At 36.0% G+C, this 18587-nt stretch overlaps 4 protein-coding genes across 6 annotated transcripts; 1 reads left to right on the top strand and 3 right to left on the bottom strand.

Moving 5' to 3' along the window:
- Nucleotides 1–278: 278 nt before the first annotated feature.
- Nucleotides 279–2060, bottom strand: Naa60 (N-alpha-acetyltransferase 60). Of its 2 annotated transcripts, XM_066401625.1 has the most exons (6): nucleotides 1822–2060; nucleotides 1458–1652; nucleotides 1327–1403; nucleotides 989–1274; nucleotides 832–935; nucleotides 279–710 (listed from the first exon to the last, which is right to left on the bottom strand). In XM_066401625.1, the coding sequence occupies exons 1-6, from the start codon at nucleotides 1836–1838 to the stop codon at nucleotides 568–570; spliced, it is 822 nt and encodes a 273-aa protein (XP_066257722.1). In that variant the 5' UTR covers nucleotides 1839–2060; the 3' UTR covers nucleotides 279–567. The 2 variants fall into 2 exon arrangements, with proteins under 2 accessions (XP_066257722.1, XP_066257723.1); XM_066401626.1 differs by lacking the exon at nucleotides 1327–1403 and having other exon boundaries at nucleotides 989–1297.
- Nucleotides 2061–2352: 292 nt separating this feature from the next.
- On the bottom strand, nucleotides 2353–9748 carry Myo61F (Myosin 61F). The gene is made up of 20 exons (XM_066401514.1): nucleotides 9646–9748; nucleotides 8193–8326; nucleotides 8018–8133; nucleotides 7786–7856; nucleotides 7432–7640; nucleotides 6948–7130; nucleotides 6684–6902; nucleotides 6332–6591; nucleotides 6106–6275; nucleotides 5740–5894; nucleotides 5166–5448; nucleotides 4874–5105; nucleotides 4583–4813; nucleotides 4288–4500; nucleotides 4172–4239; nucleotides 4005–4123; nucleotides 3728–3946; nucleotides 3329–3429; nucleotides 3133–3229; nucleotides 2353–3078 (listed from the first exon to the last, which is right to left on the bottom strand). Exons 2-20 carry the CDS (start codon nucleotides 8316–8318, stop codon nucleotides 3064–3066), a joined length of 3087 nt encoding a protein of 1028 aa, XP_066257611.1. The 5' UTR covers nucleotides 8319–8326; nucleotides 9646–9748; the 3' UTR covers nucleotides 2353–3063.
- Nucleotides 9749–10359: 611 nt separating this feature from the next.
- On the top strand, nucleotides 10360–16160 carry Klp54D (Kinesin-like protein at 54D). The gene is made up of 12 exons (XM_066401838.1): nucleotides 10360–11171; nucleotides 12758–12853; nucleotides 13086–13164; nucleotides 13215–13323; nucleotides 13377–13486; nucleotides 13541–13681; nucleotides 13811–14001; nucleotides 14059–14365; nucleotides 14415–14519; nucleotides 15596–15722; nucleotides 15779–15995; nucleotides 16047–16160. The coding sequence occupies exons 1-12, from the start codon at nucleotides 10885–10887 to the stop codon at nucleotides 16069–16071; spliced, it is 1794 nt and encodes a 597-aa protein (XP_066257935.1). The 5' UTR covers nucleotides 10360–10884; the 3' UTR covers nucleotides 16072–16160.
- A 99-nt stretch (nucleotides 16161–16259) lies between these two features.
- LOC136416586 (WD repeat-containing protein 13-like) lies at nucleotides 16260–18347 on the bottom strand. 2 transcript variants are annotated; one of them, XM_066401841.1, is made up of 7 exons: nucleotides 18107–18347; nucleotides 17882–18042; nucleotides 17676–17831; nucleotides 17256–17409; nucleotides 16892–17188; nucleotides 16532–16841; nucleotides 16260–16467 (listed from the first exon to the last, which is right to left on the bottom strand). In XM_066401841.1, the coding sequence occupies exons 1-7, from the start codon at nucleotides 18186–18188 to the stop codon at nucleotides 16455–16457; spliced, it is 1173 nt and encodes a 390-aa protein (XP_066257938.1). In that variant the 5' UTR covers nucleotides 18189–18347; the 3' UTR covers nucleotides 16260–16454. The 2 variants fall into 2 exon arrangements, with proteins under 2 accessions (XP_066257938.1, XP_066257937.1); XM_066401840.1 differs by having other exon boundaries at nucleotides 16536–16841; nucleotides 18107–18346.
- Between the last annotated feature and the right edge of the window lie 240 nt (nucleotides 18348–18587).

The raw sequence follows: 18587 nt of genomic DNA, 5'->3' as shown, positions 1-18587 counted from the left end.
CATCCGACACAAGGCTAGACAATCAATATAGATCATTAGTGAAGTCGTTAGCCATTGGCGGTTACAAATTTGAATCCTCGTTCTGGCATTACATTAAATCACTTTGGAGTATAGAAAACTTTTGGCAAAATCGGTAGATTTATCTATAGAAAAATATCAATGTATTTAGATTTGTGCTACCTGTAGATAGACAATGAATATGCGTACTTTGCTTAACTAATAGAAATTCTGGTTGTCACATGATCGTCATCTTTCCTGAAAGACACTATACAATTAAAATTGTGCACATACGCACAACTGTTAAAGAATTTATTTCGGTCTTTATTATCAACACAATATAAGACTTATTTCATAAATAATAAAAGACTGAACAACAAAAATTATTTTAACATATAATATATCACTTTGTTGCATTAATTTCAATAAATAATAAAACTGACTAAGTGCCGATTTAAACAACCTTCAACGATGAATTCAATTCATTTAAAGCGAGGATTTAATTAATTTCCTATACATTTTTGGTAAAACACTTCAATGACAGGTACTGAAGTTTAATAGTTTTAGTAATCAGTGATGATCTTGTGTTGCTGACTCATGGTGCTCTCCCCACAACCAACCTAAAGCCTTGTTTATGTTGAATAGGACCCAGGGAAAAAATCCTGCTCCTTTCATTACTCTGCCACACATACATTTGATGTAATCGGTACACTGTATTAAGGAAAATTATGGAAATAATTGAAATATATGGAGGTTTGTTTTGTTATAAAATATTTTAAAAAACATAATGTATACTATGTTACAGCTGCAACAATCAAAAAGGATATTATAAAGTCCAAGGTGGATGTCCTTCATTTAAATACAAAACATACATAAAACCATCTTTACATCTTCCTTTAATTGAGTAATAATAAGGCAAAAATGTATGAAGTTTAAACCTGCAAACAGTCCTCCTTGATGTCCTAAACTTGAGGTGGTAAAATTTACTTACTTTCTTTTCTCATAAAAACGAATAGCAGCTGAGTTGGTAGTTAAAACGTGCAAAAACGCCGCTTTTACCTTCTTTCTTTCAGGCGTGGTTAAATTTTTTAATAAGGAATCTAACAGCAGTGTTGCTATTCCATTCCTACGATACTCTTTCAGTACCCCAAGTGAGAGAATATATGCAATATCACAATCACTAAATGACTTTGCTAAAATCCCTGCATCCTCTTCATGCAAACGGGAATGTGGTATTATTTCAGCTACTATAAGGCCTATTATCTGTTTCTTGTATACTGCAGCAAGTGAATAAAATGAACTGAAATAAGTCATAAAATGCAAACCTACATGAACAATGGGGTGCATCATTATTCAATAAAGGATAAATTAATGATTTCAATTTAAAGATGTTAAGTCTATTGACTCTACAATTTATTTTAACTATAACGAGATAATGGACGTAAGACAGAGAATGTTACCTGTTGCTTGAAGTAATTTCTTCATACCAGTAAAAAGGGTACTCAATTGGAAACCATTCTTGACATAATGCCCTCACCTCATCTAAATCGTCTGGACATAAAAATCTTAACTGGACCTCTGCTAGTGAATGTAATATAACTTCCCTTTCACTCATACTTGAGTAAGAATCCTTTCTATTTCCATTAGATTTATACCTTGAAAGATGTTTACTTCTTAGCCAAAAATGTCTAAATTGATAGACAATTTGCTGGTGTTTGATATCTCTCAGGGCAATAAATACAAGCTCATTATCTCTGAGTATGGATGTTAAAAAACATCTGCTGATTGCGAAGAAGATGGGGCCCCAAAAATGGAAAAACTTACCAACTAATATCGGCCATTTGAATTATTTAGCAAGTCGGTCGCTTCTTTTTCATTCTCACAGTAAATGGGGTTCCCTTAAGCTGGACTCTTCTTTTAGAAATCGCCATTTAGCTGAAGGCTGGCATTGTTAATTCAACGATTGTGTAAAAATTCTACACCTTGTAAAACTCTTCGATTTTGTAACAAGCAATTTTGGTAATTTGTTTTGTTGTGAAATGTAGAATGTAAATTGCGAAATGTCACACGTCTTTTTGTCTTTGTTTAAGTATAATCTCCGTCAGGTATAGCCATCAATTTGTGTAAATCTGAAAAGGAGAAATGTGGCAATCGCGCGATTCACCGAAATATACAGGTGATAAGAATAGCGGAATACGTCACGGAGAGCTTTAACAGGAACAAAACCCCAGAAGCAATGCATACATGCAAAAATATTACAAATTTAAAATAAATATTTAAATTATTAATTGAATATAATAATACACGTAGTATTGTAGATCTATATACATATATATTTAATTTGTATATTTTTTGTTTTTGTTTTTGTATAATTTTGTATATAATTGTATATTTGTATGATCTATACAGTGTGGTCATTTTTATAATTCGTGCTATTAGATATTTAAAATATTGGATCGTCAATTTAAGAAAAATGTGCGTTTTTGAAATACTCATTATGGATATATCTTACAAATTGTTTTATCACGATTCCTTAAATAGTATACACCTCTTATTGTTCTTCACATCTCGATAGTCTGCATTGTAAGAGTGACCATCCTGAACAACATATGTTAAAACAGTGTTCTCTGAAGAAATAACTTCTTCATGATAGTTATTTGCGTATAAAGGGTTGAAAAGAAAAAATTACGTCCGCGACTGAATTTAATCGGTCAAGGGTGTAATCCTTCTTTCATTCCACGGTACATACGACCTTTATACACAAATGTTATTTTTTGAACCTTACACATACAAGTAGGTTAATACTATTCCTAGGTATTTAGTTAATTAACAAGCGTTGTTTTTTGCGGCCCGTTGCCAAGAACGACGGCCTCTAAAAATGTATCGCCCGTTGATCGTAAACCTGTTTCCGCCATGGAAACTAAGATGTAAACAAAGACTTTCATTATATTTTTGTCCAAATTACCATACATCCACTTCTATCTTCTTTCTACTTTTTTTTAATGTATTTTAAATTAAAGTAGCCAAATATAATCAAAATAGGTTTGCCCAAAGTTCTATCAAGCTTTAGGGAGCAGAAACCTAAAACAATATTGTTAATAACAGCGAGAACTTTTCCTCTAGAAAACGTCTTACTATAAGAAGATGTCCACTTTTATCTTTGTGAATCCTTTCAGGCGTTCCTACTTGGATTTCTATTGTGCCATTCTTACCATTCATATGATGTTCAATCCTAAAAAATAACTTCTGACTAGACGAAAATTACAATAATTAAAGGCATTTGTCAAATAGAACTAGTTATAACAACAACAATCATACAATAAGTTCTTACGTTGACGTATCAATTATAGTCAGCAATGACGGGTCCTTTGTAACATCCACTAACATTGTAATGGCTTCGATTAAATGAGGCACTTCTAATATTAAATCGCCCTAAAATTAAGTCATGAGGTTAGATTCCATATTTTTATATACAGAGTGTCCGTTTCGGTAGCTTACCCATAAAAATATTGGTAACCATAAAAGACATAATGTCGGTTAAATTGGGACAAAATTACGCAATTTGATATTGAACAATATGCCGTTTGACTCTAAATCATGCAACTTTGTCTCATTTAATCAATGTCATAAAGATAATGGATTTCGATAATCTTAAAAGATTGAGGTTACCAAAATCACCATGGTTGAGCTCCAGAAACGGATACAATCTACATCAGCACCCTAATCAAACCTTTTCTTTCTTTATTAAATCGTCGGGGATCCTGACAAGCAGTAGTTTGTCCTGCTCGTGGGTGACGACGAACTTCAACCGATGAAGAGGAAAGATATGCTTCAGTTTCGCCGAGGCTCCTTTGCCGTCCAAAACATGCAAATTGCTTTGCGTGATGATAATAATCCTTTCCCTGGGTTTGTAGCCATGGCGGTCGTACTTCATGACCGAAGTAGAGTACTGAAAGTAAAGCAAATAATATAATTAAACAGAATGCTCATAATAATGAGCTGCTTACAATTTCTTTATCCCCATTAAGTTGACTGGTGTACGTCTTCTTTGATTCTGCCGCTTGATCAGAAACACGGTTTGACGTAAAGAATTCCGGCACACTCTGAAGGTAACTCTTCTTCTTCCCTGAATAGCGATTTTTATAATACAATGACTAAATTTATACCATTTTACCTTTAAATAGTTGCTCGGCTAACACCTTCAATTCTAGCTGGCGCTTTCTTTCGGGTGTCAGGGCCAATCTAAACACAACCATCAATATGAGCAAATAAGAGAAATTTATCTTATACCTGTATCTCCTGGACATGTGAGCGGCATACATAACTTCTAATAGCTTTGATGCTTCTTCGCAAACTTTGGGAGCTGATGGCCACGTCCGGCACAAAATGTTTTGCGGCAAATTCTTGGCCAACCTCCGCAGCCAATTAATTTTAGTGGTTAAAATAAATCGTCTATTATCCTCGTTAAGGGGGTCGTTTCGAGTAATGTAACCGCGAATGAAGCTGTCAAAGAATTCAACATGAGCAATTTCAATAAGCCAAAGGACTAATGCTCCAACGAAGGGTATAATACTTAATAACTTACGATCTTATAGTGTTCGCGGCCTCCCTCCTTCTTTTGGCGTTAGTTCTAGCCAAATACCGTCTAATGTACTTCTGAATGATAATCACCGACTCTCTGGTCTTTAAATACCATCTCCTTTGTACCAAGCCTTTCCAATGGGCCTGAATGATGGCCGCAATTTCGTGTTTCTTCAGTTGGAATGCGTCCTCGGTTCGAAATAGCGTCTGAGGGTGTCTGATGAAGATTTTGGTCCTGAAGAAAGGACAACTCTATTTACAATATCAAAATATCTCTAGGAAGGTACTTGCGTACTTTCCCATTTGGTACTCTCCAGCCTCATAAGCGAGCGCGCATACTAAGTGCTGTACGCCATCTTTGGCACTACCGGGAAAATTTGGCCACGTGTCTTTGCTTAGGCATTTGTACCGTTGAAGGAAGAGTTCGTAAGTGCGCCGGTACGCGAATCCTGCCCTTCTAACTCTCAGATTCTCCATTAATCCCAAGTAAGTGACTTGGTGTTTCACTATGTCACTTTCAAATATGGCTAAAATATAATAGTAATCACTTTACCTAAATCTGGTTTTTGAAGTAATTTTGTTTATACCAGGTCTTTGAAAGTCATTGGGCTTGATGCATCTAATATACGAGGGTTCTTTGTCTCGTAGAATGGTCATCAAATTGTTGACCGAATTTTTGAACTGAGTGATAGCGGTGTCAGGTCGCTTCTTGCTCTTTTGCTCCGACTCCGGGAAAATCGCCCGGATGATGGTGTTCGATGAGGAAGACATCGCCTCCCTTAAATCTCTATAAAGCAAATCGTTGTTTTTGTCGATGAAAGTGGCGATGTTGTAGGTCACAGACCCTGCATAGTGGACTAGACGGAATTCCTGATGAAAATGAACACTGTTATATCGGAAATGTAATTTTACCCACTTAATAGAAAACATCTCAGATACATTTAGCAACATTTCACATTGAAAAGTTAACATTCATTAACTTCAGAGTTAGCAGACGCCTGTAAAAATAACGTCTTCACTACATATTATACAGGGTGTCTCTTTTTGAAGCTGAACCATAAGGATCTTGGTAACCATAAAAGAAACGAAGTCGGTTAAATTAGTATCAATTATTTTGAGTTATCTTACCAAATAAACTGATAAAAACATCATGAAACTTACGTCGCGTCCCATGATTTTTTGAAGTTTGATGTCGGCTTTCTCATGACTAATATAGTGCTCGTGATACCCCAATTCTTTGTCGAACTTGGCCAATAATGTTTTGTCGCTGGGCTCCCCCGGTCGCAGGCATTCTTCGTCCATGAACGCTATTAAACCTAAAAATATGCATAATGGAATGTAGTTCAAGGTACAGCTTGCTGCCATAAAAGCACCTACAATGGCGTTTAATGAGCTTTATGACTACGTGAAAATGAAAATGATTAAGTTCGCGTACAGTGTGCATTTGTACCGGGAAGTAAAAACTTTTGTGTTACTTCTGTGATACGTCAAGGAAATTGCCCTTGTGTAGAGAAATGAGTCACTCACCTTTGTGTTTTTCCTCGATCAAATCGCAGATGATTTTGTTGTCGAAATAGACCACGTGCTCCCATTGGATCCCCTCCTTCTCATACTCCTCTTGTTCAGATCTTAGCGTCAACTCGATGAACAACTGTTGCAGCTTTTCGTTACAAAAATTTATGCACAACTGCTCAAAGCTGAAATCAGTACCACGCTCACATTCACTGACCTTAATGACACGTGTATTTAATACCTGTTCTTTTCGAAAATCTCAAACCCGTAGATGTCCAAAATCCCTAAAACGGAATTTCGTCTGCTATCACGAGGCACCAATGACAGGTTAACCTTCTTCACCAACCACGTAAAGAGTCTGTCGTAAATTGCCTTGGCCAAGGCATCCCGGGCATACATTGCCAAATCCTTGTCCAACGGAGTCTCCACTACATCTCTGATTGTCTCAATAGTTCTTTGACTGAGAGACAATTTGAGCTTCTCATTGTCACAGTTGAAGAGCTACGACGATAATAGCTGGTGTTAATTTAGACTGACCAGGATTATAAAGAGAATTGATTTTTCTGACAACCAATGAAATGACTAAATCTGACCTTAGCGATAGTGTCAATTAACTCAGGCTTAAGAATGACGGCTCTGCCATTGGCTTCTGAGAACTCTACGTTTCCCAAATGCAAAATGCCAGCAACCACATCTAATATCTCGTTCTGCTCCTCCTGCGAAAATTCCAAGGTGGTGAGAGCTTTTTTAACTTCGGCGAAGTCTGCCTTGTCGTTTATGGTTGCATCGGACGACTTCTGCAAGAGAAAGCACTAAAGTACTGATAATTGAGTCTTTAAAAAATGTTCAAATACTACCGCGTTGGATAAATAGGTGTAAGCGCTACTATTTCTACTCAATGAAAGCTTGGATATGGTATCCTCATCAGCGCCGTTTAATATCTGATAGAAAATATGAAAGTTCCTTTCTCCAGGTGCCTGCCTTATGACTCTTGACTTTTCAAGAAGATAGTTCAGAATGATGCCTCCGACGGGATTTCCCTGTATATAAAAATATATCACTATTGTGTTTCGACATAGATTATGCAAGGTGTCCATTTCTGGAGCTCAACAATCCTCAGCAATTAAGTTGAGGAAAAAATTTAACCTTTGTTGCAAAATTTCAGTCTTTTTCAAATACCTTCGAAAGTAATTAGAATTGTTCACGTTTAGAAACGGTACATTTTTTAATTCCAAATTGCTTAACTTTGCTCCAATTTAACCGACTTCGTATCTTTCATGGTTACTGAGATCCCAAAGATTTGAGCTCCAGCGACGGATACGCTGTAAACAAATCGCTTACTTCGAAATTAAACTGCACGTCCATAAACTTCCCAAACCGACTGGAGTTGATGTTTCTATTAGTTTTGGCATTACCGAAAGCCTCAAGAATTGGATTCGAATCTAATAGTTTGTTTTTTACTCTCTCGATTTCGCCTTTTCGCTCCGTTACCTCCGAGATATACTGAAGGACTTTCTTGGATGCCTCTGTTTTTCCTGAACCGGACTCGCCTAAATGAATATTTTTTTTAGCTAAATGGCCTGTATGTATTACCTACATTCAATATCAACTTTTCTTTATTCATCGTTGATGAATTCAGGAGGAGATACACTTTTCTACTCATCTCTCCTTTGCATAAATGACAGATAAACTTACCTGATATTAATATACACTGCTCTCTATTCTCCTCAATGAGAGACCGATAAGCCGTGTCTGTGATGGCAAACCTGCAATCAAGACCACATACTGTAACCTAAACGAATAGGGTGACACACCAATGACGAAACAGAGTCACATTTTATGTCCCAAATTCTTAATTTCAGTAGGTAAAAGTATGAAATTAACATCTGTTGACGAGAGGCATTTAATAATCAAACAGACGACTTACACGTGCGGTGGAACCTCAAAGAAATTCTTCCTCTCATAAGCTTTAACATCTGCTGAGGTGTAAATATTAAGCTGCTTGTAGGGATTCACGCTGATTAAGACTGGCCCAATGTACGTCTATAATTTAAATTTCCTATACCAAATATCCTGTAGATCATAATTTGGTTTTAGCTCACGTAAATTTCATCCTCGTTGAAGCGTTTTTGCAAATTATTCACGAATGCCTTTTCACTGGTGTAATCTTCAAGGAGGACAGCGTCGGCAACCCCCACTCTGTGTCGGTGCTCCAGATGAGACTCCATTGTCGGTACTGTAAAACACAAAATGTATTTGGTTTACATTGACTTGGATTGGAATGAAATAATGAAGAAGACTGCGTAGCTCCTCCTTCATTATTTCATCGATGTAAGTACGCGTAAATGGAAATAATTAAAAATAAAACATTCGCTTGGACGAAGCACCACCAAGCAGTTTATGCAGGCGAATTTCGCTTAATTAGCTATAACGTAATAATTATCTCTCAATTAATAACGTAAATTACTTATATTGCATCATATCGTGTCGAAAGCTCATCTACCTGACTTAAAATATGCTCTAAACTTGTTGATCATTTTTGCGCTATCTGATCGTAGGCAAATTCCTAGGAAGCAAGACGACTATATGGTAATGAACAAACTGCCTTTAATCAAATACATATTATGTTGGTGGCAAAATTTCTATTTGTAAATGCAATCAATTACACGTCGATAATTTAATTATTACTCTGTAGATAAGATTGCGCTTTTATTACACCATAACGACAAACAGTTATCCAGATATTATGCCAGCTTGAAGTGCTCTAGAAATTGGAGACAATATTTCAATTACCCAACCATGCAAGAAAAAAAATCTTTATTAGATTAATAACAAAATACTTGGCAGACATGCGACCTTAAAAAGGTGTTTTTTTGTGGAATTCGTTCTTTGCGATAACATAAACTCATAACTGATAAATCCAAGTTTATTGGCAATAATCCGCGATATTACATTAATTGATCAGTAATAAAAATACAGGATTAACTAATTCAATTATCACATACCCCACTTATAATGTCATGGCTGAATACAATTTAGTCCTAAAATATTTTGAGAAGTATATCTTCTACGAAATGATTAGAATCACTTAGCTCGAAAGTAGGTATACGTGTCCATGATATCACTTAGATTTGCTGATTTCCTCAAGAATGAGGAACAAAATACATCCTAGAAGGAGGCATGTAGCATTACTTTTCGATAACTTACAACACTAGCAGAATTCCGTAGAAAAAATAGTAAATCCCAGATTGACTTTTCGGAAACAAACACACGATCGCGAATAAGTAAAGTCACTGTTAGGTATGAATTGCTGTTGATTAATATACGATTCATATTATGATTACAATAGCGAGATATGCAGTGCTGACGCCAAAATAAGGCCGGTTACGTTGATAATCGCAGGTTGAAATTTCTTTGAACCTCATATTTCTTCACAGGTTAAGATCATTTTGTTAAGAATGCAGACATATATTTCACATACTTAGTACATAAGAGCGGACTGCCAAATTTCAGCATATCAGCGAACCTCTTGATGGAAATATCGAACTTACCCACCTATCAGAAATGGGACGTTATTGGCATATAGAAAGTGAAGGCACCAACACTAACCATAAGCGACAATGCACACGCCTTACTGAGTAACGATAGATGGTTGGTAATGGCAGAGACCCGATAAGATTTCGTTTATCTTGTATTATCTTCGAAAGGACAATACGTCATTAATAACGCATCGAATCATTCGTTTTTTAAGGTTTCTATGATACATAATCATTTTTGATATATAACATCAAAACTGGGCACATATGAAAATCACCATTTTTCACTGAAAGATTTTTTCTCCAGTACATATTTCTTTCTCCGTGTCTTCCTCAGGAATAGGCCTTGAAAGACGAAATTAATTATATGTAAATTAGTGAAGTCTTAAAAGTAGACCAAGAGACAAGAAAGTCCTTGACAAATTAGCTTCCTATAACGGAATAATTATATTTAAAGGCAATTTTCAGTTAGTTTGCGAAAAGTATGAGCGTGGAGTCGTGAACAGAGTCGAGTATAAGAGTGGCTCAACAATGTGTGGGCGGAGGATAGAGGAAAAACGGTCATATCTAGAAAAAAACTATTTAATATGAATGTTTATTAGTTTGTTTGGTGCGTTTCGATCAATAAGTGAGAGCAGTTTCAAGTGTCCAAAAACGTATAAAATGTTGGACGTAATTAAATATGCATTGAAAGAGAATAAATGGTCAAAAGGAATAAATTGTTTTAAAAAGAACTACCGAGAAGTATAGTCAGAAATAGAAACAAAAACAAAGACAGAAAACTTTACTCAGTTCATGGGTTTATGACGTGTGTGCACTTGAAACTCAGGTGTTCCAATTCACATTGCTGCAATCGATAAAAAAGTCCATTCTCCATACTAAAAAGAAGGAAATCGAATTCGTGAAACTCATCAAAATTATGAATAAATTATTTAATTATTTACCATAATCTCGACTTATTACCCCTTCAAGACTATTATTTGCTCGCTGGCGATGTTGATGATAAATGATGTTTTCATTAAAAAAAGCATTGGAAAGGGTGTTGAAAAGTGTTTCTATGTATAAGTCAGTTCCGATTGGCAGCAGCCCTGACAACAGAAATGATATCATCGCTAACCCCCGCCCGTGGCCAAGACATTGTGTCTCGAGTTAGTCATTCGGCCTATCGCGTACAGGACGGTTATGCACGCATTCTCCTGTGTTTCGAATTTGGCGCACTTTTATCGTCAATCATCAGAGAAATAGCAGGGATAAAACCATGTTTTCATTATTCAATAAAATGGCAAAGAGGACGAATTCGGAGAAAGAGAAAGTTTCGGAGGGCTTGAATAACAACGAACAAGATAATCCTGATAAGGGGGAAAAAAAGAAAAACGATACGTCGGGAGAAGCAAAAGAGAATACGAGGGATGACCTTGATGGGTCGCCGGTCAGATCGAGACAAAATTCGAGCAACATAAGCAGCGTTCCTTCAACAGCTTCTAGCGACATCAGCCAGGATAAAAGCGTTAAAAGTAATGTGTATAAGAGTGGCAGAAGCAGTGAGTAAGTGGTAACTAGCAAATGTGGGTTGATTTAGATGCACTTAATTACACTTTAATTAATTATCTTGCTTAATTACACTGTATTTCAAGTAGAACTAAACGCCCCGTTTTTTAGTCACCCCGCATTTGTTTCAAAAACTAAATATGACCATTTGCTCCATCGATACCTGTAGAATTTAAACGTATTGTTAAAAAGATGATTTGATGCTAGGTAAAAGAAATGCAATATCAATTTTCGATTTTTGTAATGGAATATCTTGTATATTATTGTTTTATTAAATGGACGTCTTTATAATGACTTCAAAAACATGGACAGGGTTTCATGTTATTATCTCTAATAGTTTTTCCCAAAGGGAATATTTATGCTCCATAAAGAGAGTGCGTACGATAAATAAATCACCTTAATTTTATACTATTATGAGTAGTGAAAACGATTAGAGATAAGGTCACGAAACCCTATTTGTATTTTAGAAATCAGCAGAAAAATACCCGTCTACTAGTAAAAAAAATCCATTACAAAAATTGAAATTTTATCGCTCTCTTGTTTCACCCATGATTATTTTTAGGATATTTTTTCATTTTGACTCAACTCCATTTTTGAACTAACTACCGGGCGATTAAAAAGAATGAGGAGTTTTTCTATCTTCAAAAAGCAGAATTTGAAGCGCTTACCAATTTAAAACGAACCCTGAAACCTCCTTCTTCAGAGCAAAGTCGTTTCTGAATCTATATGAATTAACTTCATGAAGTTTTTCTTCTAATTGAAAAAAATTTAATGTCGAATTGCTGTCTTTCGCTCTGTAACTTGTTGAATACCTTCGTCATTGCTTTTTATAACCAGCTATCTGAAATATTAGTCTTTTCAGATCTGTTATAATGTCTAGAAGCTTGACTTTCATAGATACTCAACTTTGTAAAATACGGGCAAAGCTCTACCGGCATCTTAAGCAAATTCCCTACAGAACTCTTACGTTTAGATGTCGAGCAGTTGTCTGTAAAACAGTCTAATAAAATAAATAGAATCACCTACGTAGTAAAATACCAAATAATCAATTCACTTGGCAAATTTAAATAGTCAATTCGACGTAAATAAAATATGTTCGTAACCTCTCCACAAACCTTCAATAAGTCAAATTGCCCCCTTTTATCCATGAGCCTCTGCGGATAAATTTTTTATGAGCTTTGCTCCTCTGCACTCAATCCATTGCTATGAACACATACATCTTCGGGCCAAATTATTATAATGTTCTATGAGTTTTAACTGCTCCTTAATGTCTAGTTAAGGAGCAACAGCAGCTATCTGACAATGAGACATCTCGGGAATTAAGAGACACTTTGACTGTAAAGCACTTCACATGCAGTTTAAGAGAAAATTGAAGGAGCGGCGCTTCTGGGGACGTTGCTCATACTGCTTAACTAAGCATTTGAATTGAATTATTATTTTTTAAATATCATGGCGTCGTTGAACTTACGACACTGCATCGAAAATAAATCATTCCAAAAATTTCATTCACACGTACGTATCCATTATCCCGTCAATTATTAATTTGGTTCAATCAAATCAACCCCTTCTCACCCGTTTTCCAGGGCTGGCAGTATTGAGCGACTTAATGAGGACAACAGCTTTAGGAAAATTACGACCAGCTACAATAAAAGCGAAGATAACATCAACGTCGTTGTACGGTAAGTAAAAATAAAATTAAGCATGAAATTATGTTCTATTTCACTATTAAACAATGCCACATACCATACTAAAAATACCAATCAATTTTTGGTGGGTATTTAATAAACATTTTAATTATCCCTTCACCAAGGAATTTAGAAAATTTCCTTATGGAGCCAACAGTTCCAAACCTCTTTAAATCTGGTTCTGCCTCGACAATTTCTATTTAGCATTTCTTTTGCATCTCAAAAGAGTAAGACCGCTGAATAAGAAGGAAATCGACAATGGGCATTCTGAAGTGGTCGAATTCCCAGGAAATGGCCAGATTATGGTAAGGTCACGTCCTAATTTCCCTTTTCGTTCTTCTAAACGGGCTTTTAGGTTCACGCTCCGCCCAACGGGCCTAACGACAGCCAAAAGCCGAAACTTTTCTCATACAATGTGGTCTTCGAGCCTGCAGCTACACAGGAGGACGTCCTCCAGTTTTCTGGTAAGAAAACTCCATCTGAAATTTGATCAAATTGGCGCAATTCTCTATTATAGGCATGAAGAAGCTCATTTCCATGGCCCTGGAAGGCTTTCGGTGCACCTGCTTCTGCTACGGACAAACAGGTAGTGGAAAGACGCACACTCTAACTGGGCCTCCTGGGCTGGTAGATTTCCTTTTAGCTCAATAAGTCAGACATCTTGATTGCTCTACGTTACAGATTGACTCAAAGGGAGTGCCCTACAGCGAGAACCATGGGCTGATCTTTCGTTCGTTCATGTACCTGTTTCAGCAAATCCAACAACAATCCAACACCCACTTCGTTCTTAAGGCCAGCTATTTAGAAATTTACAATGAAAAGGTATCCAACTCGGAGTTAATTATTATTGGCTTCGATCGAAAATATCCGCCGCCTTGAGCACCTCGTTGCTACAAGGCAATCATCTCATTTGTCCAAGTAGCTCTTAGGGGATGTTGAACTTTTTTCTAGGTTATAGATTTACTAAATGCAGGCTCTATTAAGAAACCGTTAGCGGTGCGATGGAGTAAAAAGGCCTCTGGGTTTTTCGTAGAAAATTTGTTCACAGTAGATTGCGAAGAGTTCGACGACTTGGTAGCGGTTCTCGAAGAAGGCTTAAAGAACAGATCCATTGGAAAGCACAACATGAACGATCACTCAAGGTTAGCTATCACTTAAGATACAACAAATTTTGAATCTAAATCACATACATTTTCAAGTCGAAGTCATACAATCTTGACGGTTCTCATCACCTCAGAACATCCTGCAGAGAACGGGGTGTTTATCTCTAGAACGGGAAAAGTCAACTTTGTTGATTTGGCGGGCAGTGAGATGACCAAAAAGACGCACAGCGAGGGGAAAATGCTTGAAGAAGCCAATAACATCAATAAAAGCCTCATGGTGTTAGGCTATTGCATATCCTCCTTGAGCGATCCCAAAAAGAAGAGGCAACACGTGCCCTACAGGGATTCGAAACTGACCAAATTGCTAGCAGATTCCCTAGCTGGTAACGGAGTTACACTGATGGTAATATAAAACTGTTTTAAATAGGTCCAGTCTTAAGCACTTTTTTCAGATTGCTTGTGTTTCTCCGGCAAAATTTAACGTTCACGAAACGCTTAATACACTTCGGTATGCCTCTAGGGCTAAGAGGATTGTTACGAAACCAGTGGTATTAATGGTAAGTGTCCCTGTTGAGTACTATCATTAAGAACAGGTCACCACTTCGAAATTCTGTGTTACTTTTACATATTTCTGCAATGTGGGGACTGAAAGAAATAGACACCATTGGCGTTATTGGATTGATGACGGTGGTGACCATTTCTTCCGTGATATTGGCTCTACATATACAAGCGAACATTAAAATTTATCTATTATCTATTATATTAAATTGACTTCAGTCTTCTGTACCTTTCAATTATTACATTACGTACGCAATATACAGGAAGTAAATGATATAGGGGGACATATTTTAAGGATTGATTTTAGATTAAAAATATGAAGAAAAGTTGATATAAACAGGGATCCGTAAAAGCCTTCTAAGGGAACTACGGCCTTTCGAGGGTCGCCCCCAGGAAATGTGGAATGGCGTGCGGAATCATGCGGGGAGCTACATGTACTTAGCATATTCCTTAACTTTTATTATTTTTTAACTTAATTTATTATTCTTTAACTTTTATGACAATTTGACATTGGAATATGATTTCTTTGTTTAAAATTACATATAAAAGGTACTCTTGATAATTTGTCGTAGGATGAACTGTTTAAGAGGTATGCTACTTTAAAGGAAACATTACAAAGTGAGAAGCAGAAATTAGGTAATGAAATTGTTTAGCAAAACAAAACTTATTTTTTTGATAGAAGGTATGAAACGATAACAAAGTTTAAAAAATCAATTTCAAATTCAATATTTCTTGGGTATCACCTTTGAAGGTCGTAGCTCCCTTAGAAGGCTTTTGCGAACCCATGCTTATACTAAATTTTTTTTCAATTATGTATGTCATGTAAAATGAGTCCTTAAAATGTGTTCCTTTACTTCATTAACACCCTGTATATAAATCTTTTGCTAGACCGATATTATACTTGATATTGAATGATATAACCAAGGTCGCGGTCATTTCAAACTAAAATGGTCGTAATTATCTATATCAAAGGCAAAGCGACACGCCAATGCAGTTCGTGTTTGCCTAAGGTATGAAAAACAAGCACGACATTAATGCATCGAAACTGGAAAAAACTAACATTAGTAACTTTTAGGACCCTCGCGAGGCCTTAATCCTGACGCTAAAGAAAGAAATTGAAACGCTAGAAACTGAAAACAAACACCTAAAAACGGCCCTACACATTTACTCCTCTTCCACACCATCGCCCGACAAACATTCCAGTAAGAACCACGTTCTCGCACTCTTATTTTACAAATCACAAACCTTTTATTTATAGATAAACCTAAAACGCTACCTCAAGTAGATTTGGATAATCTCGCGAAAGTGGACGAGAACGAGTTGATGGAGCTGGTGCGCCTGTACGTGAAGGAAAACGGAGATCTACAGGCAAAGAATGATGAACTGTTCAATTCGAAGGAGCTATTACAAAGGGACCATGAGATGGTTTGTCGAGAAAATGAAAGGCTGTCCAAAAAGTTGGAAGAACTCACTTCGTAAGAGGAATTTGATTCTCTCAGTACGTATTTCATTGAAAAATTTTACAGTGCCAAGGGAAAACCTTCTAGGTAGTTCACAATAGGAAATGATTCGTCAAGTACAAGTTAAAATAAAAATTGTTATACACTGTTCAGAGATTTGCAAATTAAAATAAAATGAAAGATTTAATTTCATTATTGGTAAAAACTATAACTATGTATAAGTAATACATGAATATCACATGAAATTTGCGACTAGCATCACTGATAATAAACAAGAAATTAATGTTACTTTAAGATTTATTTTTACCCGCTCGCTTCCAAATAATAACAAGTCCTTCAAGATCACTTGTGGCCAACAAGGATTCATCACAGTTAAAACTTACACTTAACACTGTAGTACAATGTCCCTGCAGTGTGTTCACTACAGCTTTGCTGGTGGTTTTCTCAACGTTTATAAAGTAAACGCAGCCATCTTCACTTCCGGTAACTACAAAAAGTATCCAAGTGGCTTTTTGTTTGAAGTTTCAATTCTGCAACTAAAAAAAATGTACATACCAACACATGCGCCTTGCCTGAAAGACATTATAGGACAAAACGTGGACTTGAGGCCGTGTTTTATATGTCGATTGACAAACTTCCTTTTCATCTGCAATCCCCCCTCTTCATCAATTACACTGAATAAGTAAAGAGAGTTGTTGGTCGAGTTGATTAGCAATGTAGGATCTCGCGCCTCTCTACTAATCCAAGTTCTATAGCTAAGGCTGGTTATATAGCTGTTAGGATCAATGGTTGTTCTTTTTGCTTTATATAGAGCACCATTGATTTCACATAAAACTGCCACAATTTCTCCATGGTCATTACCTGTGAGTTACATGCAATTGATAGTGAAATTAAAACTGCAAAATATTTACCAGCCCACACAATATTGCCATTTGTATCTGAAGTCAAACTTAAAATGCATCCTCCAATGCGACAATAATACTTTAAGAAGAGCCCTGTTGAGACATTAACAACTCGCAATTCTCCCCTATTATTTCCTATCAGAATCAAATTGTTATTGCTGGGACGGAATATACAGCATAAAATTTGACAATTGTTGGGCTCTTTCAATGTTCTCAGGCATGTAAAGTCATTGGCCTTCCACAGTTTTATTGTGGCATCCAAACTGACGCTGGCAATAAAATCGTTGTTGGCAGACCACTCAAAGGCTGGAATTTAAAATGAGTTGGGTGAACTAAATTTAAATTTTAGCAAAAAACGAATGAATGTTGTTACCTGGTACTGCCATAGAATGACCTTTTAATATTGCCAAAACTGATGGTGGATTACAAGATACATCACATACGGACAAATTGCCATCTAAAGAACTGCAGCACAACAGGGATTTATCATTGTTTGCAAACTTAACCATTGTTACAGCAGAGGAATGCTATAAAAGTTATTTATATAATAAGGGCCTATATAATAAGTACGTAATGTAAGATTTTACTGCACACATTAGTTTGGTTGGTCAAAATGACAGATCACCTTGCCAGCCAGTCCATGAACAGATGAGTCAAATAAAACCTTAACATAAAATCGGAGATAAAACATATGTGCCTAATAACTAATAATTTAACTTTTAAATCAAAATTGGCACATCCCTAATATAATCATTATTTAGAGTTAAAAATTATTAAGTAAATAAATAGTTACTTGATCAAATATGTGGTGTACACCACTGAAAGCATAATTTTCAGCTATACTATTATCTCCCACAATAGCTCTAGAAGCCTCAGCCTGTCTCGTAGGAACAACTGCATCTTTGCCTATTAGCAGAGCAGGATTTGGTAAATCTGACAAAATATTTACCTGAAATAGTAATTTTAATTGTTTGCAGTTTCTTGTAATAACCCACTAACATTCTGTGACAAATTGGACATGGACCCTGAGTCTAATTTCTGGTGACTACCATAATGCTGCTGCAAAAGCATGGACCTTAGTTTTAAATATTGTCGCCATTGTTCATTTGACCTTAGAGTTTCCCGTAAGAGCTGGCTGCGACGTCTTATATAGAGAGTCCCTAAAAAACGTGACTAGATAATGTAAGACGTAGGTTAATTAAGAATGCTGTAAAAATTACTTACTGAAATTTGGGTTACCTATGGCTCGAAGGGCATTGTATCTGGCGTCAATAGCAAAAACTTGTTGTGGAAATGCAGATGCCATAATTTTTAAAATTTACGTATTATAAGAGTATGGATTTATTCCATTTGTTTATTTTCTTGAAATTTTCATATTTTGATTAATTTATTTAGGTTTGGTTATTTATAAAATATTGAAAACAAAAAGAAAAATCAACTACTATATATTAATTATAACCTCACTTATTAACTTGACATCCACCAAACCTATCACCATCGTTTTATTTGGTAATATATAGGGTGATTCAAAAGGACGAGCTTCTACTTCAGGGACGTATTCTACACATTATTAAAAGATAAAATTGTTAAAACTTTTTATTGTTAAATCATTTCTTAAGAAAGTTATGACGATATGGGCCAGTAAAGTAATTTTTTTACCCTAATTGGTGAATGGAAAGCTGTAAAGTATTGAATTTTGATAAGT

Source organism: Euwallacea similis, chromosome 23 (genome assembly GCF_039881205.1).
Source record: "Euwallacea similis isolate ESF13 chromosome 23, ESF131.1, whole genome shotgun sequence".
Lineage (NCBI taxonomy): Eukaryota > Metazoa > Arthropoda > Insecta > Coleoptera > Curculionidae > Euwallacea > Euwallacea similis.
The sequence above is the reverse complement of the archived record's forward strand: the minus strand, read 5'-3'. Positions and strand labels throughout refer to the sequence as shown.

Coding starts and splice junctions, on each gene's coding strand:
- LOC136416586 (XM_066401840.1), bottom strand. CDS start 18,188: ATGGCATCTGCATTTCCACAACAAGTTTTTGCTATTGACGCCAGATAC. Junction 17,410..17,675: donor TACACCACATATTTGATCAA/GTAACTATTTAT, acceptor TAACTTTTATAG/CATTCCTCTGCTGTAACAAT. Junction 16,468..16,535: donor CAGGCAAGGCGCATGTGTTG/GTATGTACATTT, acceptor TACTTTTTGTAG/TTACCGGAAGTGAAGATGGC.
- Klp54D (XM_066401838.1), top strand. CDS start 10,885: ATGTTTTCATTATTCAATAAAATGGCAAAGAGGACGAATTCGGAGAAA. Junction 11,172..12,757: donor AAGAGTGGCAGAAGCAGTGA/GTAAGTGGTAAC, acceptor CCCGTTTTCCAG/GGCTGGCAGTATTGAGCGAC. Junction 12,854..13,085: donor AACATCAACGTCGTTGTACG/GTAAGTAAAAAT, acceptor GCATCTCAAAAG/AGTAAGACCGCTGAATAAGA.
- Naa60 (XM_066401625.1), bottom strand. Junction 1,275..1,326: donor TGATGCACCCCATTGTTCAT/GTAGGTTTGCAT, acceptor CACTTGCTGCAG/TATACAAGAAACAGATAATA. Junction 936..988: donor CGTTTTTATGAGAAAAGAAA/GTAAGTAAATTT, acceptor GACTGTTTGCAG/GTTTAAACTTCATACATTTT.
- Myo61F (XM_066401514.1), bottom strand. CDS start 8,318: ATGGAGTCTCATCTGGAGCACCGACACAGAGTGGGGGTTGCCGACGCT. Junction 7,131..7,431: donor ACGTGCAGTTTAATTTCGAA/GTAAGCGATTTG, acceptor TTTTATATACAG/GGAAATCCCGTCGGAGGCAT. Junction 5,449..5,739: donor AAAAAATCATGGGACGCGAC/GTAAGTTTCATG, acceptor CATTTTCATCAG/GAATTCCGTCTAGTCCACTA.